General features: G+C 38.8%; 1 protein-coding gene across 1 annotated transcript in view; it reads left to right on the forward strand.

The window, feature by feature from the left end:
* The window catches only part of LOC149258693 (GTP-binding protein At2g22870-like), a 125,867-nt gene extending 111,512 nt beyond the window's left edge, over positions 1-14,355 (forward strand). The window contains exons 2-4 of the mRNA XM_089415846.1: positions 13,382-13,451; positions 13,613-13,775; positions 13,885-14,355. Of these exons, the coding sequence (XP_089271972.1) occupies positions 13,382-13,451; positions 13,613-13,775; positions 13,885-14,103 (452 nt within the window). The 3' untranslated portion in view covers positions 14,104-14,355. The remainder of the gene's footprint in view (positions 1-13,381; positions 13,452-13,612; positions 13,776-13,884) is intronic.
* The last annotated feature ends 9,959 nt before the right edge of the window (positions 14,356-24,314 follow it).

Below are 24,314 nucleotides of genomic sequence, written 5' to 3' on the forward strand. Positions count from 1 at the left end.
GAAGTTGGTCTTTTTGCAGACTCCTGAATTACATTCCAAACAGGTGACCTGGGGAAAATCGTCATAACTTTCTCTCTGAGTATCGGATTGAAATTTTGTAAGAAGGTACAGAAAGAGGACGGACTGTAGTTTCTTGTATATATTTTTCAGAGCCAAAGGTCGAAATAGGGACACGTGGCACGTCGTACAAGTTCTCTCTACTGAACTAGTCTATAATCAGGTCACTGTGGGAGATTTGGCATAACTCTTCCTTGGAGAATCCAATTTGGATAAGACTGGTGGCATTGGAAAGAGGACACAGAGGGCTACTGCAGGTTGTAATTTCAGAACTGGATGATCCGAAATTATAGAGATACATCAGAGGCATTATCGAACTCCTACAAAGTGAAAAAAGGTGTGTAGATTTTTTTAAATTTTTGCTTAAGCTTGGTTTGAAAAATTATTTTGAAGGAATTCAAAGGGCATAGTAGAGCATTATTATCGGTAATTGATGCCCTGAGGAAAGAAAATGCAAACATCTAGTAAGCAACTGAAAGCTCTAGCATGACTTATGAAGAAGAGGAAGAAATGCAACATGATATATCAAAATTACGAGACCAAGTGCAACAAATGTCACTCGCACAAAAAGTAATTGAATCTAAGATGGATGGTTTAAAGAAAGATGTAGAAGCTAAGATGAATGACGTGGAAGCTAAGATGGACGATTTGAAGATAGATTTGAATACAGATTTGAACACAAGCATGGCAGATTTGAAGGCAGATTTGACAAATTTTGTACAAGAAATACTTATTAATGGTGAAAGGGTAGTAAAAGAAACTCATGATGCGAACAAAAGAAATGTTAATCATGATTTCATAGACTCTAATGTTGGATCAAAGAGCCACCATATTCCAAAAATCGATATGAGGAAGTTTGATGGCAAGGATCCCGCAACATGGATATTACAGATGGAGCAATTTTTCGATCTCAATAATGTGCAAAACACACAAAAGGTATGTATTGCAACTTTATATTTGGAACCAAATCAGTTTGTATGGTATTAATGGCTTTGCTCTCGTAAACAAATTATCACTTGGGCAATTTCTACGGAAGAATTGAGAGCACATTATGAGGATACGAAAAGCAACACTTTTTTTAGCCAATTGATAAGTCTCAAACAAAAGGGTTCAATAATGGAGCACATTGAGGAGTTCCAAAAATTGAACATAAGGGTAAAAAATATTCCAGAGGAGCATAGGATTGATGTGTTCATAGGAACTTTAAAGGATAATATCCAACATGATGTTCGCCTTTGGGAACCTGATTCATTAGAGAAGGCATTCAGGTTAGCAAGAAAAATGGAAAGCAAAATTATGGCAACCAGGAAGCATACCATTCACAACTATAAAGATGGAAGTGTTGTTGCCCCTAGTCTTCCACAACCTATAAGGTTGACACCACAACAATTGGAAGAAAAAAGAGCAAAAGGGCTTTGTTACAGTTTTGATAGCAAATACACTAAAGGTCATAAGTGTGCTGAGAAGAAATTATTCTACATAGATTGTGAAGAGGAAGAAGTAAAGGAGCAAGAAAGGTCAAAAGAAGAGGATATACTCCAGGAAGAAAGCCTAGATAAAGAAGAAATGAATCCAACCATATCTTGTAATGCATTGGTTGGAATTACCACTCTTCAAACCATCAAGATATAAGGACAAATCAAGAAGAAAAAGGTAATAGTGTTGATTGATTCAAGAAGTACCCACAATTTTATTCATTGTAAGATAGCAAAAGAATTGAATTGCTTCTTATATCTAGCACCAGAGTGTCAAGTGATGGTTGCAAATGGAGGAATGATAAATTGCTCTGGAAAGTGCCATAATATCAAGCTATCCATGGGAGAATATGTATTGACTAGCCCAATGCCTTCCATTCCAATGGGAGGTGCTGATGTTGTACTAGGAGTCCAATGGCTACAATCCTTGGGTACAATAGCTTTTAATTTTCAAGAACTTTTCATGAAATTTTATGCGGAAGGAAAGGAAGTTGAATTAAGGGGTATTGCAGGGAAACCGGGAAAGATAATCAACTCTAATTGTATGACAAAGCTTCTAAAAAAGGATCAAAGAGGTGTAATTGCACAATTATGTTCGCTAGATGTTTCCACATCGAAATCATCTATTTCTCCAGATCTCCAAAAAGTCTTGGACAATCATTCCAAAGTATTTGAGACTCCCAAAGGTATCCCACCTATTCGTGATCATGATCATGCTATTCATCTGATTCCAAGAAGTGTTCCTCCAAACATCAGGCCGTACAGATATCCCTATGCCCAAAAGAGTGAAATTGAACGTATGGTTGCAGAAATGCTAGAGGCTAGTATAATTCACCCTAGTCAAAGTTCTTTCTCTGCTCCAGTAGTATTGGTGCACAAGAAGGATGGATCATGGCACGTGTCTGGATTATAGGGAGCTCAACAAGCTCACTATTAAAGATAAGTTCCCATTCCTGTCATTGATGAATAACTGGATGAATTGCATGGATCAATTTACTTCACCAAGTTGGATCTTCGTTCAGGATATCATCAAATCAGAATGAAGATTGAAGACATTCTGAAAACAACATTTAGAACTCATGAGGGTCATTATGAATTTTTGGTCATGCCTTTTGGCCTTACCAATGCACCTTCTACATTTCAAGGTTTGATGAATTCCATTTTCAAATCCTTCCTTAGAAAATGTGTTAGTATTTTTTGATGATATACTAATCTACAGCAAGTCTTGGAAGGTATTTTTTGATGATATACTAATCTACAACAAGTCTTGGAAGGATCATGTTGAACATGTTGACAGGGTGCTACAACTATTGGTGGAGAAACAATTATATGCAAAAAGATCTAAATGTTTCTTTGGAGTACAAGAGGTGGAATATCTGGGTCATTTTGTATCTCATGAAGGAGTTAAGGTAGACCCTAGCAAAATTAAAGCCATTAAGGAATGGAAAATCCCCACATCCATAAAGCATCTGCGAGGATTTTTCAGGTTGACAGGGTATTATCACAAGTTTGTTAAGAATTATGGGAGAATAGCAGCACCTCTAACAACATTATTGAAGAAAGATGCATTTTCATGGACTCCAGAAGCAACAAAGGCCTTCGAACATCTTAAAGAGGCAATGTGCCAAGCACCGGTCTTAGCTACACCGGACTTCACAACAACTTTTATTGTGGAATGTGATGCTTCAGGAAATGGAATTGGTGCTGTTTTAATGCAAGATGAAAGACCCACTGCTTTTGAATCATCCAATCAAGGGAAAGTTTTTACACAAAGCTATTTATGAGAAGGAAATGTTGGCAATACTACATGCACTTAAGAAATGGCAACCCTACCTAATGGGAAGACACTTCAAGGTAAAAACGGATCATGATAGCCTTAAATACTTTTTAGAACAAAGATTATCCTCTGAAGAGCAGCAAAAATGGGTCACAAAGATGTTGGGTTATGACTTTGAAATCATTTACAAAAAAGGGAAGTAAAATGTGGTGGCAGATGCACTCTCAAGCAAGGATGAGGATGTGGAAGCATTGTTGTGCGCCATTTCTATTATCCAATTAGATTGGATAAACGAAGCAAGTGAGGAATGGAAGAATGATGAAGAAGTGTGGGCACTTATTCGAAAGTTACAACAAGATTCTAGTACATCTGATACATTTAGCTGGCAAAATGATTCGTTATGGTACAAAGATCACTTATACCTCTGTAAAAATTCCCAACTCAAACAAAAAATTCCTATGGAATTGCACACTTCTCCCTTAGGAGGGCACTCAGGATTTTTAAAAACTTACCACAGGGTTAAGAAGGAATTTTTTTGGGATGGCCTTAAATCGGATATTCAAAAGTTTGTGGCGGAATGTTTGGTTTGCCAACAAAATAAAGTTGAAACAATTAAGACCCCGAGTCTATTACAACCCTTATCCATTCCAAGCCAACGTTGGGAGGAGGTTTCAATGGATTTTATCACAGGTTTACCCAAGTTTGAGGGAAAGTGTGTCATCATGGTGGTAGTTGACAGACTTACCAAGTATGCACACTTTTGTGCATTATCACATCCATTTAAAGCCAGTACAGTTTCTACTGCATTTATGGAAACAATTCAAAAGCTACATGGAAACCCAAAGATTATTGTGAATGACAGAGATCCCATTTTCACTAGAAATTTTTGGACAGAATTATTTTCTTGTCTCAGTACTCAGTTAGCTCATAGCTCATCTTATCATCCTCAATCTGATGGGCAAAATGAGATAGTAAACAAATGTTTGGAAGGATATCTTCGTTGCTTTGTATCTGATAAATAGACACAATGGGTCAAATGGTTGCCTCTCGCTGAATGGTGGTATAACACTTCCTTCCATACAGCAACAAAAATGACCCCATTTATGGCACTTTATGGATATCAGCCACCATCCATCACATCATATTTAAGAGAAAATTCTAAGGTTCAAGCAGTGGAACATCACATCGAGCATCAACAACAAGTCCTCCAACTCTTAAAGGATAACCTCGTGTTGGCGCAGAATAGAATGAAACAACAGGCAGATCAACATCGCAACAAAAGAAGTTTTGATGTAGGTGATTGGGTATTCCTACGGCTACAACCATATAAACAAATGTCCCTCAAGCAAGCTAAGAAGGATAATAAATTATCACCAAAGTATTATGGTCTGTACAAGGTGTTGCAAAAGATTGGTACTATGGCATACAAATTGGAGCTTCCTGCAGCTTCTCGAGTGCACCCAGTTTTCCATGTTTCATGTTTAAAGAAGGTTATAGGCGACAAGCTCCCAGTTCAAACAATATTGCCAGAACTTGACGAGGAAGGAAAAGTTATATTGGAACCGGAAGCAGTCACAGAAACAAGAACTCGACAGCGACGAAATCGATCAATTTCGGAGTATCTCATTAAGTGGAAGAACTTATCCGTTGAAGATTCCACATGGGGGGATGAGAATTTTATACAGAAGCATCCAGAACTACTCAAGTGTTGAGGACAACACTTTTTTGAAGGAGAGGGGCATGTTAGGTCCCTATAATACTAGTGATTACCCCATTACTATTGTAGTTGTATCCCTTATTAATATTGTTGTGCCCTTATTGTCCCCATATTGTTATTATTGTGCCCCATAAAATCCCTCTATTGTTATTTTTGTGTCTTTATATTATTATTGTTAGGTTGGTTGGGTTATATTGTGACTCCTTAGACTCCTATATATAGAAAGGAGGTTTTGTCATTTGAATCATCAAATAATCATTCATTTGTGTAATGTAAAGGAGGTTGACCCCTCGAAGAGGCTGAATTCTAAGGTGCTGATCTATCTTTTCCATCTTTTTGTGAGCTAGTTTCATAACAGTTTCCTTCAAACCCTAACATTCTTTTAGGTCTCTTCCATCTCATCCCTTTCACTTTGCTTGACCATAAACTCCATCATAGGTGTCTTCACGGGGGTGATCTCAATAACTTTTCTTCAACCCAACTTTGATTGCATGTTAATTTTAGGGTTAGATTGTTATCTGCTGAAGATAAATGCACTTTTAAACTTTTTCAACATTTTACATTACATTCACCCCATAACATCATTTCATCATTAGCAATTATGTAGAGAGAAAAATAATATCAACAAATCAGCGGAGTGAAGAAAAACATGAAGAATAGAGACACCAGGATTTAGGTCAAAGACTAGGGAAAAGCCCCACAAGGGGGAAAACTCAACCAAATTCCTCTATATTAGATATTCATGAAATGTTCATTTGAGATATAAAGTACAATAATCATGAGACATCATCATCAATCACATCAAGCCTCCTAGGGCCAACCCAATGTCAGTTCACAACTACGTTTGTGAACTGAACGATCTGATCTCTAACGAGTTGTTGCCATATCACTGTCAAGGGATCTCATCACTATACTGAATCTGAACTGTCAATTGTTAACAAGAATCATCTGAATCAAGAGTCATAAGAATAGGTGTTATAATTTTCAAAGTGTCATCATCAAAGATATACTGTCATCATATATGATTACTGTAGTTGTCATATAAATCCAAGTCGTTGCCATATATATATATGGCAGCGAAGAAGAAAAGTTGTTGCCAAGGATCACTTGGAGTATAGAATGCGAGTCATTGTAGTATATCCATTCAATGTGAGCCACTGCATGTCAGAGTATAGTGTGAGACAGAGTCACTATGATGATGCAATCTATGAGACTGTGATATAGAGACATGCAATGCCATTGTGTATGCGTGACATGCGATGCCACTCAACAGAAATACGAGCCATTCAACAGAAATATGTGCCTCTGTAATTTGAGCGAGCTACAACATAAGTAATGCGAGCCACTCAATAGAAATATGTGCTACTTTAATTTGATGTGAGCTACAACAGAGGTGATGTGAGCTACAACAGAAGTAATGTGAGCCAGTAAACAAAAATATGTGCCATTATAATTTGATGCGAGCTACAACAAAAGTAATGCAAGCTACTCCATAGAAATATGTGCCATTGTAATTTGATGCGAGCTACAACAGAAGTAATGCGAGCCACTCAACATAAATATGTGCCAATATAATTTTATTCAAGGCATTTATCCGAGCCTCTGTAATATTGCATGCCACAGAGAATCATCGAGGTTTTGTATGGCGCGAGCCACAAAACAATGAACCATTGTGTAGTGCAAACAACGAACTACAGTGTAATGCGATCCACAAAAACAACAAACCACAAAAAGATGATATCCACAAAAACAATGAACCACAGATAGATGCTATCCTTAGAGAATTGCGAGCCTTAGATGCACGTGCGAGCTATAGGGAATTGTGATCCACAAAAATATAATCGAACCTTAGAAAACAATAGATATGTGAGTCCCTTGAGTGCGTGTAATGACTAATGAGCCATAGAATAATCTTAATATATATAATTATTCGATTGGTGAAAGTGATTGATGAAAAGAGATCTTGGGTATTGGCCAAAATCCCCTTTCTTGTAAAAATTTCGATCCTGGACCTGTGGGTTATGGCCCACTAAGTCTTTATTGGAAGCGTTCTAAAAAAATTGATGCAAGGTAAACCTTTCACGGCAAACATCACCAATATCATTTGGCCTTCACAAAATTATGTATCTTCGATTCTTCATTTCAACCGAACCAAGGTACCAAATATATATGCGCCTTTTCCCTTTCAACTTACCAAGCTGGACCAACGCATCCTGCATCCCTGTTGGCTAAAAAACCGTCACGATTTTGAAGAGGTTGTGACTGTTACTAATTGCCAAAGTTGCACTGCTTTTTATGCGCAAATTCCCACCGGTTCAATTGTGTTTCCACCATACGTTCGACCCAATTCTCTGCGTCCGGCATTCGACAGCTTCCAACATCAATCATCACACAGTTTTTTTAACAGATTGACCGCTATTTAACGCTGACACAAGCTTTTACCAGAAACACTCATATATAATAGTTAAACGATATTTAGATCGCCATCGATCCTTTAGGTGATCGATGTCGATCAACAAGCTCGCAACACAGGATTTTACTCATAAATTTAACCTCTGAAAACCCATAAATCAACCTGCAGAAAATCGATATAATATATAGTTTTGATTATGTACAAAAATCGCTTAAATCTAAGGCATTGCAGCCTTAGTCAATAAATCCACACTGATTACATTGTATTCTCACTCGCCCTCCTATATCTCACGCACACAGACTCGCTTATAAAGCATTTACAAAGGCGTGAATCAGTTAAGATCCACAAAATCTCTCCCGAAATCACTCAACAAACTTACTTAAATCTCTCGTTGCATTCATGGCAGATAATCACAATTAACTAAACCTCATCGTTCCAACAAATTAGTTCTGTTTTAAAGCAGATTTCCCTTATTTTCTCCTTCGATTCAGCTCCTCTGATCCACGTACTCTTCGCCCTTCTTTGGATTCTTCTTTGATTAAGGAGGGGGTTAGATGCTCCTGCATCAGACTCCCGAGGTACAAAATTTTTTATGACCTCCTGGTCATATACTTCTCCTTGTTCTTAGCAATTCTAACCACTGCATTTCTTCAGTGGAATTGCCTTCATGATCTTCTGTGAGCTGCAACCAACCTCTGCAGTAACAGTCTCCTCTGTTACACGATACCTCACCAAGCCCTTCGCACTCGGTCTTTTGGCATCCTTCTGGTTCTCTTCTCTGGAACCAATTGAGCACACCTTGATCTAGGTTGCTACAAATCTTCTCACCTTCCGCTGTCGCCATCTGCACGACAGTAAGACCATAAACTCTCTAGCCTTAACACAACTGTACCTCTTTCCCCTTCTGCTTGCATTCCTCTTCCTTCTCGCAGGAAATCCTTTCCCTGCTCTGATACCACTTGATGAAAAGAGATCTTGGGGTATTTGCCAAAATCTCCTTTCATGTATAAATTTCGAACCTGGGCCTGTGGGTTCTGGCCCATTAAGCCTTATCGGAAGCGTTTCATGCACTTTTAAACCTTTAATGTTATTAACGTGGATCTTCATTTGAATCGAGCATCACCTTATCTGAGTTTAAATCCCCATGCAATATTACCAAAGACGTGCTTCGACCCACAGCAAACCATAATACAACACAACAAATATATGTATTTTAAATATCATACAACCGACGTTACAACATCGGCGATCGCATCGTTTAAACGCCAAACGTGTTAAGAGTTGGCAGCTCCGATCCAATTAATCGGAATCGGAGATCCTCCGATCTGTTCCAAGCGCGACACCACTTGTCACATTTCGATCCGATTCACCATCAAACAAATTTCAAATCACTTCGCGTCCGGTCCATTATGCCGTATACAGCGTTATGTGAACACTTCTCCCTTCCGACGCATTTGTCAATGGCCATTCAGCAATGAATTTGCCATCGATCATTCCTTTACTTCGCTGTATGCAGATTTAATTCAACTCTGCGCTTTTGACACCAGTTTGACATCGAATTATGCAATTCGATATCCATTTCACACAATGTTTTACGACTCCGACTCCGACTCGGCCGAGGATCGACTCCGACTCCGACTCCGAAACGGTAATGACTCGGCCGGCTCGATTTCAATGACTCGGTCGTTGTAAAAAATACATTAAATATTTATTTTTTTTATAAAAAAACATAATTTTAAAGATTTTAAACATAATTTTAAAGAAAACCATTCCTATCTATGTGATATCCTATCTATGTGATGTCCCATTCCTATCTATGTGATATCTGCAGCTATCATGCTATGACAGCATATCCATTGATGGGATTCACTCTACATTAATACTCTCCTAACACAGTTGGCATAGGAATTGCAAGCCTAAACTCCAATTTTGAATCTCAAAAACATGACTGTGACAATAACACTTTAATCCCTTGCTTACTTCTGAGTCTTAATTGTGTAAGGAGCTCACATGCCTCTGTGGTGGAAGGTATCATAGAAAAATAATTGAGGCCGAGACAGTATTATGCTACAATACCAGTTAAATTAAGTGTGTAGGCCTGTCCAAGTTCCTTTGAGTTTGAAAGGCTTAATAAGTTAATACTATTGAAGACCTAAGTCTTTTAGTTTGGTTCGAGCTTCTTAAAAATTGAAGCCTCCTTCTCTGAGCATTATTTGAATTTTGAAGTATATTGATCACAATTTCATGTGCGAGCATCTCTGTGACATTGAAAGTCCAACCTTAGACATGAAAGTGGCTCAGCACATTGTCAACAGAAGATACCCACAGTCTGTTTAGGGCTGCATACTATTTGTTATTGTCTCACTCATCCAACCTAAAACACCTCCATTCCACTGCGGCTAACCCAGGCATATAAGAAACTGCCCTTCTCTGGTCCACAGGGCTGATCTGGATCCAAGATAGGCTATTTGGCTCCTTTATCTATACAAGTGCAGAGTTGCAGCCTTTCCTGAAGCAGCTGATCTGAGGTATGGCGATGCATATGGGGAGAATTTCCATCCCAAAGACTACATATAAAATCGGCCTCATAGACTGTATTTGAATGTGGTCCTGTAATAGCAAATAGACCTATACACGTAGCCCAAAAATTCCCTTAGAACCAAAGGAGCAGCCATCAAAATGCTTCAGATATATAACACAGTGATTTAAAGGAAGGCTTCTGAATATATTTCAAAAATTACCAAAAAAAGTGAATTTATTTTATGTTTTTACGCAGCCCAGCCATCCCAACTGTGACTCGGCCGAGTCATAACAGACCCGGCCGGGTTGACCGAGTCACATATGACTTGGCCGAGTCATTGGATGACTCGGCCGAGTCATATGTGACTCAGTCAACCGGACCGGTTAGCTGGCCGAGTCACTCCCCAGGCCATTGACTCGGTTCGACTCGGCCGAGTCGGAGTCGATTCTGCCGGCTTGTAAAACACTGATTTCACAATCATACGATACTCATATTCCACCATTTGTCATTCGATGCGCGCAAACCATAATTGCATTCAAAGAACAATAACAGTTAAACAATATATAGATCGCCATCGATCCTGAAGTGATCGATGTCGATCGACAAGTTCACAACACAGGATTTCAATCGTAAATTTAAACTGTAAAAACTCATAACTCAATAGACAGAAAATCGACATAATCTATAGTTTTGATTATATACAAAAGACCACTTGATCTAAGGCATTGCAGCCTTAGCCAATAAATCCACACAGGCTACATTGTATTCTCACTAGCGCGCCCCCTATCTCACGCATACAAACATGCTTATAAAGCATTTACAAAGGCGTGAATCTGTTACGATCCACAAAAATCTCTCAAAAATACATGCACGCAGATAACATATCCATCAAATCCTCTTTAAATCTGTTTTAGAGCAGATTTTCCTCCCTTCGTTCAGCTCGACTGTCCACGTCTTCCTCGCTCTGCTTGGATTCCTCTTTAATTTAGAAGGGGTTTAGATGCTCCTGCATTAGCGATCCTTCAATAGAGAAGCCGATTTGTAAGATACCTTATGGAGGGAATTACTTAAATTCATTTTGTTCTCATAATAATATTTAAATATATTTTTCCATGTGCCTTAATGAGAGCTTGCCCCAGCCCACGGGGCTTTGGATTGATGGTGAATGGGTGCGCTGTTAAGGCACTCCTTGCGATAGGTCACTAGTTCAAATCCCTGTGGGTGCATAGGTTAGTCTTAGCAAAGAAAAAAAATAAAAAAAAAATGAGAGCTTGCCCCAAATTGATTTGCCACATTAATTAATAATTAGGGGTGCCCCAAACATAATAATAATGATATTTTCCTTTGACCAATTTGAATTTTTGTTTGGGGCTAGATGGGTTTTCCTTGGGGTCGCTGGGTTTCCCTTTGGGGAAATTCATCCAGAAGCTGCCCAAATTTGAATAGGATAAATGGAGGAGGTCGTACCGTCTAAAAACCAAAATCAATCCAAGCTAAACAAGTCAAACAACCAAAGAATACACAAATCAAGAAGTGAAGAAGTTGAAGATTTATGGAAAGGTCTATGAGACGAAGAAGGAACTTAGGAACTAGAATAATTCATCTACCAACATACTCATCTATTGCCCCTTTGGGGGAAAATCTTTTTAAGGAGGGAAGGTTTGTTGTACCTAGTGTTTTAAAAAACAATCTAAGTCAACTTGATCAAGTTGATCAACGATTGTACTCACTCAACTTGTTGCTTGGTTCAGTGGGTTGTTTGGTATCAAACCAACTAAATTAAAAGCATTACTTGGTTGGCTCGTTGCCAAACCAACCCTATTTGGTCGAGTCCATACCTACTTGACCGTGTAGGTATTGGATCCCGTCGTGGTGGACTGAACATGCAAAATTCAATTTTTCTTTAAAAGAGGATTTCACTCTCAATTTGCCTCACATGGTTTGACCAAAACTGTTGATATTTCCATTATCTTACTTTTGACATTTCCTTTATCTTTCTTTTTTATCCTTTTAACTTAAATTTTAAACATTACCATTAATTGTTTTAGGATGTTTGAGAATGGTTCCAACCTCATCGAACTTCATATAGAAAAAGTAGAATTCATATCCCATTCAATTTCAGCATGGTTAACAGTTGTTAGGTTTCTAGGATTGGTAGGATTACATGATTTTCATTGGATGCTATCACGTGTGAGGGTATGTGATTGGCTCTTAATCAAGGGCACCAAGCCCTTTATGTACCTTAATGTTGGTGTTATTGATTGTTGAACTCCTTTGTCATTGTATTTGCTGTCACCGATCTCTGGGGCTCGTGAACCACATACAAAAAAAATCCCCGAGCGTTAGCTCAATTGGTCAAGTCCCCATCGTTAAAGCACCTTTGCTATTGAGAGGTCATGGGTTCAATTTTCTCAACACAAATGGGGTAAGGCTATGCTGTTAAGTTGGCAGGAAGTGATCCCTTCAAGTGGATCTGTCTGGTACAAATATTCCATGGATATAGCGGTCACCGATCTCCAAGGTCCATGACCCGTAGAAAAAAAAAACTTGGATTAGGCAGCTTCATCAAAATTGGGTGGCGTTGATTAATGTCTTCAGGTAGAGACAACAAAAGGCAAAGGATGATACTAGGGACCCCAAAAGATCAACCAATATCTTTTATGTTCATTCAAAATCATTTAGCACTCTTAAGTCCATTAGTCATGTCAGCATAAGAATAGATAGTTCATATCCAGGTTATATTTTGTAAAACATCAAAATGGTTATTTGAATGCTTAGACAAGATAATACAGGGTTAGATAGACCTAAATAAGACTATAGTCATCATAATTAGTCCATAATGCAATTTTATTTTCGCATACTCCACCAAATAAAGCTTGAACGAACCTAAATAACTAAGTACTGGGCATCATTGATTAGAAGCCAGCGAAGCCCTGATTAGATGAAAAGCACCGTCTTTACCTAGCGGTCTGGTTTAGGATGACCTCTTGGAGATGTATAAATAGTAAACACCCCGTTTTCTCTTATTTCAAAGGTGTCATTCTTTATGTATCTATTTCCATACTTCATTGATGGAAAGATCTTCCTCGTTTGTGCCATTTTCGGACTCTTTTTTAGGATGACCTCTTGGAGATGTATAAATAGTAAACACCCCCCTTTTCTCTTTTTTCAAAGGTGTCATTCTTTATGTATCTATTTCCGTACTTCATTTATGGAAAGATCTTCCTCGTTTGTGCCATTTTCGGACTCCTTTCTGCTTCTTGTTCTAGATTAACAGGAGAACATCCACCAATGAAGCTATGATTAAAAGTATTAAGTTTTCAATCCTTGGCGATTTGTAATTTTGTTTGTCCACCCTTTTTAATTTTCCCAATACAAAGCAAAAGATTATTGCAAGTGTAACTTTTTAATGCCTTTGCAGGGAAGACCCAACTTATAAACCATTTCTTGATAAACAACAGCTGGTACTTGGTGGACTTGCCTGGATATGGGTATGCGAAGTGCTTTTAAGACATACTATTTTAATTCTGTTACTTTACTCTCAAAGTTGAATCAGTGTTTTTGGGTTCAACACAACCTGAACATGCTCAGTTTTCTTTTCTGTCAATCAATTAGCTGTATTTGACTGGAATATAAATATTCATGGCCACAGGTATGCAATTGCCCCTCAAGCAGTCCGGACTGAATGGAATGCATTTACAAAAGATTACTTTCTGAACAGAAAAACTCTAGTGTGTGTGTTGCTGCTTGTCGATGCAAGCATACCTGCAAAAAAAATAGATATTGAGTGTGCTACTTGGCTTGGGCAAAATGAGGTATGTACATATTCGGGTAGATGTATTTTGTATTGTTCATTCACTTCCACAAGTAAATTTTACTGATTTTTATTTGGTTTTGCTGTCTAACTTGGAGTTATTTCTATAGATTCCAATGGCTTTCGTTTTCACAAAATGTGATAAAAGGAAGAAGAAAAAAAATGGTAATAAGCGGCCCGAAGAAAACATTTATGATTTTCAAAACCTGATTAGAGAGTTCTACAAGGAAACCCCCCCTTGGATAATGACAAGCAGTGTAACCAACCAAGGGAGAGATGAACTTTTGCTACATATTGCACAGCTGAAAAACTACTGGCTAACACATTAGGAAATTACCCATTTTACATCTTGGAACATGTAGGAGTATAGGAAATCAAGGGTGCCCAAGTGTATGATATAAAGGTGGCACTACAGAAATTGGGTTTATGAAAGTGGCATCATTCTATGGAGTGACCTATCAGTTTATGCTGCGATTTGTTTGATATCATGTATTACTGATTGCGATGATTCTTATTTGTCTTAGATCAGTCTATTTTAAGAAAATTATGCGAGTATATTGAATTAATGATTTTGACATAAATGGATCTTTTGTTTTGTGTAAGAATCCTTCTTGATAAATGTCAGACCGTTTGGTCAATTGAACACTTGTACAAGAGTAAAATCTCTGTAGAATGACACTCAGTTGTTAAGAATGGATCTTCTCTCTTCAGTACTTGTAAGAAAAGCAAAAGTATTTGAAGGCAGACAAATTATTTTGCACAGATGGTACTTGAAAATAGTTGAGTTGAAGAAAAATGAAAGGACAAGAAGAATCGGAAATCCTGCATTATTCCGTTCCATGTCTTCAAAATATATAATTGATAAATAGCATAGCTTCCAGGAGCTTAGGTTAACCTAAAAACCGACTTTAAGGTGACTTAGAAATGGAACCTATGTATGTCAAACGAACATTGCAATACTATTTAAAATTAGCATCTTTGAAACCTTCATTTGTATCTGAATTGATAAAGCCTAAAGTGCACCGAAGATCTAAGATGGCTTTAAATCCCATTAGTGAACTAAAGCATGTATTGGCAAAATATTTCAAACAAGTGGATGGGATTATGCAAAGTTTTATTTATTTATTTATTTTTCTTGAAAAAATTACATTTATCTCTTTTGTGGAATTATGCATTTTAATTAGTTTATTTTTATTTTTCTTTGAAAAAATTTCATTCATCCTTTGAAGTGTTGGAAAATGGATCAGGGCAGTATATTTAACTTCACATTTTCTTTTACTTGGCATTAACTTGTGATGTTAGGTTTTTCTTTAACTTGATTATGCTTATGTTCTTATTATCAAATAAATGCCAAAACACTGAAAATCACATGAACACAAGATCTAAGCTCCAAGCCAGGGAAAAACCCCTCCAAAGGCGAAAACCCGCAAGAACTTCTCTTCTTATTAACTTCAAAGGAGACTTCCAAGACCAAATTCTAGACCAGGGCTCCCACCAAGATCATATCGACTAGCCTGCCTTCCCATACAAGATCTTCCTAATAGTGAAACATAGATCAAATCTTCGTAGGTTATTCTACCCTCTTCACATCCTTCATAAGTTGCAGACTATAACTTTGTAGGCTCTTCTAGCTTCCTCGGATCTTTCATAAGTTGCAAACTATAACTTCGTAGGTTCTTCTAGCCTCTTCGCATCCCTTTTAAGTTGCAGATCATGTCCATAAGATGTGTGTATGTATTCTATCCAAGGAGTTTGAAGTACCTCCTATATAAACCCTTTTCAAAAGGCTCTTTCAGCCCTTCTCAAGGCCGACATGAGTAGGCTGGTCGACTTGTCATTTGGAGCCCTCTAGACACATTCAATTACAAAAATAATATTTCTTTCTTTGATCTAAGAGCCCAATAGGGTCTTTTACATAATGAAAATGACACTTTGACTCATGACAATCCCTACTGGCATGGAATGACCTATTTGACCAATGACCTAAGCATGAAACCCATGCTTTATAAATGATTTTTCTTCTACATTTTCTTTCTTCTTTTTTCTTTTTACATAAAATACATAGAGGTACTATTATGGAGACCGAAACTAGTTACATCTTTCAACATGAAGTATCTTGATATAGAACAATCAACAAGTATTTGTAATTGAGTTTGAAAGAGCATTGGGTTTTATTCATGTTTTTTGATGGAATATGGAGCATGTACATGATAATTTAAATGCACCAACATAGATCCATATCAACCATGGACATATCAAACGTCGAGAGGGATCAAATCTCTTGAGGTGCAAACCTTTTTTAGAATGCAAAATTTGAAAAAAGGTTTGCACATCAAGAGATTAGATCCTTTGTGACACTTGATAGATACGTGGTTAAGATGGATCCATATTGGTTACGCGCACACACACACACACCATGTGTAATTTTTTATTGTTTAAATTGCATTTTTTAATGCATAAAAGGTTTAAGGCGTTGAAGATTCCCTTGGGGCCTTGAATTGTGTAGACTGCATAAATTAAACTTGCAATTCTAACACATCTTTGCTTCGTTTTAAACAAAATTGATAGGAAAATTTACAAAAAGAAGCCAAAATGTAAATTAGTAAGTCTACTTGAAATGATTTTACTATGAGAATCCAGTATTTCAATTACTTTATATAATATATATCGTTTATTTTTTCCATATAGAATATATACATACTTGACATTGAAATATTTTACTTAACATGGACATTAAAGTATTTTATTTATGGACTACATTTTCCACATTAAAATGGTTTTGATATTAATACACTTTTAAATACACATCAATATTACTTAAGCTTGCATATGGAATATTTTATTTATGATTTCCATTGATTTTTTAACTATTATTAATATTTTTAGAATTTGACATATCAATTTTATATTAATAATCCAATGAATTACACATCTCCCTTATTAGGAAGTAATTTTCTTTACTTTCAATCACTTCTCTTTCTACAATGAAATATTTTATTACAGTCAACATTAAAATAATCTCTCAGTTTCTTTGAAGAATAAGTTGAGGCTGCGAGCGCGCCCCTCTGCTAGGTCATCCACGACTGTGCCCCCTGCTTCGGCCCTCGACGGCTTGGCATGGCCCCTCCGGAGGCTCCACCGGAGGAGGCTGACCTTCAAAAGGCCTTTTCAGCACTGGTCAGATCCTTACCTCCACAGAGACCTCGCCCAACAATCTCCAAATTCGTGAAAAAGCTCGATGTTTTGCAAGAAGTTAACTTGCCCCCAACTCTGCCTCGCATGGCTGCCCTTGCTCTAGCAGAATGAGGACTTATTGGGCAATTTACTGGACTCTGGCCGTCAACGAAAACAGTGCAAAGATGGGTGGAAAAGAACTGGTCTAATAAAACACAAGGCAAAATCTCCATACGATTTTGTGGAAAAGGGTATTTTACCTTTCATTTTGAAACAAAAGAAGATAAAGACTTGATATTCTGGAATGGGCCCTATTTCATGGATTCAAGAGGATTATACCTCAACAAATGGACTCCAGATTTCGATCCCGAGTTGGACATACCGAGCGTTGTTCCTGTTTGGGTTCGGCTTCCTCACCTTCCTCTTCACTGCTGGGGAGATGAATCAGTTCGAGCTATTGGGAATGCTGTAGGAAAATACATCGATCGTAGTGAACCTAAAGACAACATGCATGCTTGTGCTTGCATTTGCGTAGAAGTCGACCTAAGCAAAGGACTGCCAGAAGCCATCAAGCTCAAGGTAGACGATTGGACCCACATTCAACAATTAGATTACGAGCAGATCCCTTTCAAGTGCAAGGTATGTCATGAATATGGCCATTTTTCTAATCATTGTACTAAACTAGTAGATGTAGAAAATACTTTACAAGAAGAGCAATGGGAAACAGTTAAGAAAAAGAAAGTTGCCCCTAATCCCAAGCCAAACCCTGAAGCTGGACCTTCTTCTCGTATGCCTCCCATTCCATCCTCCTCTTCCCTCCCTAACTCTTCTCTAAACCCGCTGAACCATCTTGATTGCCAACCTGATCCTCAACCTTCTTCTCCATCCTCCAACCCCTTCCATATCCTCTCTCCCCCTGAAGATATACCCACCCCCGTAGCCCAAACCGATCCCTCAGAATCTCCTCTCCCTCTGATTATCTCCTCCTCCCTCCCTCCCGGCCCACCCTCAGCCAGAATCACTAGAAGCAACTCAAAGGAGCATGGCGCAACACTCGACAATCAAAAGAAAAACGGACCCGGAAGGAAATCAGCTAAACAACAAAGAGATGAAAATGCCCAGAAGGATATAGCAATGGGCATTCAGAACCCCATAGAGTCCTACATCTTAGGACATATTGACAAAGATTCAGTAAATAAGGAGCAGGGAGGGCGAGCAACTCTCCACAATCCCCATTTGAAATAATGAAAGTCCTCTCATGGAATAGTAGGGGACTAGGGCACCCCTCCAAAACAATTGCCTTAAAAGACCTAATAAATCAAGAGAAACCAGAAGTTGTTTTAGTACAAGAAACAAAGCAGGGACAACTAGAAATGAGCAAAATCATTGCACAACATAAGCAGTATAAAGGTTGTGTTTGTGAATCAAGAGGAGCCTCTGGGGAATTGCAACGCTTTGGAACCAAAACATTTGGAGTATCACAGCAGAAACAATAAATCAACATTGGATAAAGACCGTTTTGGAGAGCACTTCAAATAACCATCAGATAGTCATTTACAATGTATATGCACCAAACCATTATAGAGATAAGGCACAATGCTGGGACTCCCTCAGTGAAAATATAGCTGAAGAAGATAATAACAACATTATTCTGGGGGGAGATTTAAATCTCATTTTGCACTCTAATGAGAAGCGATGAGGTTGTTTCTCCCCAGACCCCTACAGAAACCAGCTGGAGGCTATCATGTTGGACGGTGATCTTGTTGATGTAGTCATTAAAAACTGCAAATTCACTTGGAATAATCATAGGCTGGGGAAAAATAACATTATGGAAATACGAGATAGAATTTTGGTGAATGTAACCCTCCTATCCACCTACTCTGCTACCTACACCTTCATCCACCCCTTCACAGCCTCTGATCACTACCCCACTTCTCTGGTCCTTGAAACCCACTGCCCTTTGGGACCTCTCCCTTTTAAATACAGCCCGTTGTGGAACGAAAATGCAGCAGCCAAAGATCTTATCCAACACACTTGGCGTCAGCACATAGAAGGATCGCTAAGATATATTTGGGAAAACAAAATTAAAAGAGCCAAATATGCTCTAAAGGATTGGGCAAAAAAACTACAAGGAGCCAGAAAAAGAAAAGAGAGAGACTAAAGCCAAGCTAGAAGAACTCCATAGCACAATTGAGAAGTGCGGATTTCAGCAGGAAGATAAAAATCATGAAGATAATCTCTACAACCAGCTTTATTGCATCAACAGAGAAGAGGAGCAGAAATGGAGAATCAAGTCTAGACAGCTATGGTTGAAGGGCGGGGACAAAAATTCGGCCTTTTTCCATAAGCAAACCATAGTTTGGAAAATTAGGAACAACATTACCTCTATGATAGATAGTGAAAAAAATCAACAAACCAGCGAAGGTGCTATCAAGCAAGCTGCTTCAGATCATTACATAGAGCTCTTAACAGAAAATGGAGAAGAAGAAGACTACGCAGACCTATTACAATATCTACCGAATAGGATCACTGCTGAAATAAATGAAAATCTGAGCAAAGAGATAGAGGAAGAAGAAATAAGAGGAGCCATCTGGGCTCTCCAACCAGACAAAGCACCTGGTCCGGATGGCTTTCCAATTTGCTTCTATAGAGCTCATTGGGGAACTATTAAAAAAGACCTCATCAAAATGATGAAATGGATTCAGCACAAGAGGAAAATTGGAGGCTACACCAATTCCACCCACCTAGCCCTCATTCCCAAGGAGAATTGACCCACAACCTTCTCCCGTTTCCGGCCTATTTCTCTTTGCAACTCCTCTTATAAAATCTTTACTAAGATTTTAGCAACCCATCTCAAACCTTTGCTTCCTTCGATTATCTCTGAAAACCAAGGTGGGTTTATGGCCAATAGGAAAATATTAGACTCCATCCTCCTTGTTCAAGAAGCAATCCATTCCAGCCATTCCAGGAAAGAAAAGGGATTCATCCTGAAGCTGGATTTGGCTAACGCCTTCGATAGGGTCAGGCATTCCTTCCTAATTGCTGTTCTCCAAAAAATGGGCTTTGTTGCTCCCTTTCTTGAACTCATCAAAGCTTGTATCACGGGACCTTGGATCTCCCCCCTTGTTAATGGCAGGCCTGGACCTCCCTTTCAATCTTCGAGAGGGCTGAGGCAAGGCTGCCCTCTATCCCCCTACCTGTTTATCTTGATGGCTGAATCTTTCAGCAGTGCTCTCGACCACAAGAGACGAGCTGGCCTCATTACTGGCATAAAGTACGAAAATGGAGTTAAAAACATTAACCACTCCCAATTCACTGATGACACCTTGTTAATAGGAGGAGCGTCTGTTACAATTGCCCGTCGGTTTAAAGCTCTTCTAGACAAATATATGAGCTATTCAAGAGGCATGATCAATCATCTAAAAAGTTGCATATATGGTTGGCATGCCTCAACCCAAACTCTTCATAATATAGCCAACATTTTTGGGGTTCCTTGCAAGCTAAATTGGGACCATTTCAACTATCTGGGAATGCCTGTGAGCATTGGGCCCTTAAGAGCTGAAATCTGGGATACAACTCTTGATAAACTAAAGAGAAAAGTACAACAGTGGGGATCTACTTGGCTTAATCCGGCAGGTCGACTTGTCCTCCTCAAATCTGGACTCTCATCTCTTCCGCTTTACCAATTCACTCTTATGTAGGCTCCAGCCACTTTCCATAACAAAATGGAAAGCATCCTCCGGCATTTCCTCTGGCAAGGAGGGAAAAATGAAAAAAAAGAAGTTTAACTTGGTAAGCTGGAAGCAAGTTATCCAAAGTCAAGACTGTGGAGGACTTGGAATTAGATCACCTAAACTCTCAAACTTAGCTTTTGGAGGTAAGATTGTGTGGAGACTAATTGGTGAACAACAGGAATGGTGGAAAAGAGTTCTTGAAGCCAAATACCTCAGCAGCCCAAGACAACAACTTTTAGACTGCGAAATACCCACTAGAAGCAGTTCAAAAGTTTGGAAACTTTACAAAAAGTTATCCCCTTTATGGGACAAAATATCTCCAAAGTTCCCAAGGGTGGCAGCAGTGTCAAAATTGGAATAGACAAGATTATGGGGAATCAGTCTATCAGCAGCCAACCAGGTACAGATCAAATCCTCCTCTTCCTACACAACAAAGGAATACACTATCTGGACCAAATCTCGCAATGGGACATTAATTCACAGATTTGGAAGGGATGGAGCTTCCCTCCTATTCTAGAGATCTCAAGAAGAGCTTTGACAGTCTTCAGATTCATCTCCACATCATTGCACCTATCATAAAAAATGGCATTGACAGTTTTCGTTGGAATCCCACAGGTTCTAGTTATACAATTCAAGCTGGCCACCATTACTTGTGCAATAGGGACTATCCTGCTCCTCCTTGGACGCACTGGAAAACTGTTTGGAAGTCCGAGACCATCCCCAAAATTAAATTTTTCATCTGGACCATTCTGAAAGGGAGAATCCTCACCTCTGACAATTTGCAAAAGAGGGGTATAGTTGGGCCCTCCCGATGCCCAAACTGTCAAGAGGCAGAAGAAACTATCCAACACCTTTTCATCACATGTCCCTTTGCAATCTCTTGCTGGAATGGAATCTCCCCTATTGGCCATCCCCCTTGGAACCCCCAGCATTCCATTGGTGAGATCCTGAGCCTCTGGAAGAAGAGTTACCCTTGGCAGCATAAGAAGAACAATATAGTTAAAAGGGTGTGGGATGCTCTTCCCTATGCCCTTCTGTGGAAAATTTGGCTTGCAAGGAATCACAAGATCTTCAGAGACAAGGAGACCATCACAAGGCAACTCTGCAGCAAAGCTAAAAGTTTAATGCTAGAAACCATCTCTGCTAAGAACATAAAGAAAATTGATGTTGCCGGCCTCTGTGTAGAAGAAAGAGACTTTATTGGCAGCTTGATAGACAACAGCAGGAGCATTCAAATAGAAAATGATGCCAGCTCCCATTCCAACACTCCTAGTCACAGTTGGAAAATTAGAATCAAACAAGAAGAATTCTCAGAATGGCTCTGAAATAGCAATTCCCATTATCTCTTCTTCGATGGAGCCTCTAAATCCAATCCTGGAGCAGCAGGTGCAGGTGGAGTCATTTATAATCCCAGTGGTAATATCATAACCACCTTTGAGTGGGGATTGGGACCTTTATCTAACAACAGGGCAGAAGCGCTTGCTCTCTACCAAGGACTAAATCAACTTCAAAAGCTTGGTATTAGTAAAGTGATGGTTTTTGGAGACTCTGCCACCATTATCAGTCTCATGATCAGCAGTCGTAAGGCTTCCAATCTCTTCATCCAGCAAACAATAAGCAGGTGCCAAACTCTAAACCACCAAAACTTGGATCTTCGATTTTACCATGTGCTCCGCGCCTTCAACAAAGAAGCTGACAGATGTGCCAACAGAGCATGCAGCAGATCCAAAGGAAATCTCCTCTGCAACAATTTAGAATCCCAACATCATCTACCTTGACTATTTTTCCTCATGACCTGTGACAGTATATTTGAATCCGATCTCTGCAGCAAACTCAAGAAATATCCTAACAGGATCCAGCACCATTCCTTCTCTGCCAAATCTCTGTCAGCGATTTTATCTCTGCCCTTCAATCCTGTCGCCAATCCCGCGCTCTCGATCTCGGGTCGATCCCGTGTCTCCCATGATTTTTCCCTTCTCCCTCTCGTGACTTCGTCCTGCCTATTCTGTGGTCCGCTCTCCTTAAATCCGACCTCCCTCCCTCACTCCAATGCTTAGAAGTTTTGGTCTCGTTCCCTTGCGCATATTCTTAGTCCCCTGTTCAGTAGAGTTCCCCAGCTCTCCGTCGCTTCCTCCCTCTCTTCCCTTCCCCGTTGCTCCTTTGCTCCTTCTTCCCCTATCCTCTGTAGCGCAAGACCTTCTCGCCTCCCTTCATTATCCCTGAAAGAATATTTCCTTTTCTATCCTGATCCACAAAGTGCTATTAGTCCCGGCTTCATTTCTGTTTCAAGCTCCGAATCAGACTTTCTCTTTTTTAGCAGGCCCTCTCTCTTCATTCAGAGCAGCAAGACAACACTCAGGACTCAAAGAATGGCACAGAGTGAAGATTGCTTGCACTGCGCAGACCTTCAGGCGGAGTTGGAACAAATTCGAGCGCACCAAAAAATCCTGGACTCCAAAATCGACTCACATGCCAGGATGACCAGCGAGAAATACGAAGCAGACCTCAACCTCTTCCTCCACAGGGTCTCCTCGCTCCAGGAACAGTTCAACGAACTAGCCAACAGATGCAGCCACGCTCAAGAATCAATTGACATCCTCAAATACATGCTGGAGAAACATAATGCGCCCAGCACTAGCTCATCAAGCTTCAAGAATGCCGAAGTCAACAACAAGCCAGATGAATCAACAACTCGCCAGATCAGCCATATCAGCATAGACTAAGATGTATTGCAGATTCTGTTTACTATTGTCTCAGTTTGTTAGAATCTTCACTTGCTCTTGTTTTCCACAAGTCAGAAATGACAAAAGCTTAGGAGAATTTTGTTTCACAAACCATCTCCTAGCTCCGCCTACGGGCCTTAAAATCTTGTATCTCAGGAGCTCAGTCTCCCAATCTTTTTTGGAATATAAATAGCAACCGACTATGTTTAAAAAAAAAAAAAAAAATCTCTCTCTCTCTCTCTCTCTCTCTATATATATATATATATATGAAGTTGATATTGAAATACATTTGTTAACATGAACATGGATATTCAAATAGTTTATATAAGTTCTATATTGAAATAATTTTGAAATTACAAGAATTATACATCTTCTCCAATTTGAAAGTGAAAATATAAGAATTTTTTTCTATTTACTTTTAATTACTTTATCTCTCTTTAAAGAAAAATATAAAATTATGTTACATAACATGGACATTGAAATATTTTATTTATCGCTGAGAGCGAGTCTGAAATATTTTTACCACATCTTTATACTGGGTTGTATTATCATCAACAATGAATTGAGCAAAAATAATGAAAGTGGGATTATTGATGTTTTATAATGCTTTTGATTTTTTTTTCTTTGGAAGTTAAATTTGTATTACTTCGGAAATCAGATTACATTATAACCATAACCATAGTTCAAAAAATTCTTGATCTCAACTTGCCATAAGGCAAATTAGGTTTGTTGACCTATAATCTAATAAGAAAAATACCAAAAATTATGCCTTTGGTTTGGAGTTCATCATAGATTGTTTGACGTTGGACTACAAAGCGAAACAAAACGACAACAAAAAGAAATAACATTAAATCAAGTATTAGAAGCAGTCATAGGAGTAGGAACTTATGCACTATCGCTGGCTGCCAG

This window comes from Pinus tabuliformis, chromosome 6 (assembly GCF_031772625.1).
Source record: "Pinus tabuliformis cultivar Carrire ecotype Pingquan chromosome 6, CPIR1, whole genome shotgun sequence".
NCBI lineage: Eukaryota > Viridiplantae > Streptophyta > Pinopsida > Pinales > Pinaceae > Pinus > Pinus tabuliformis.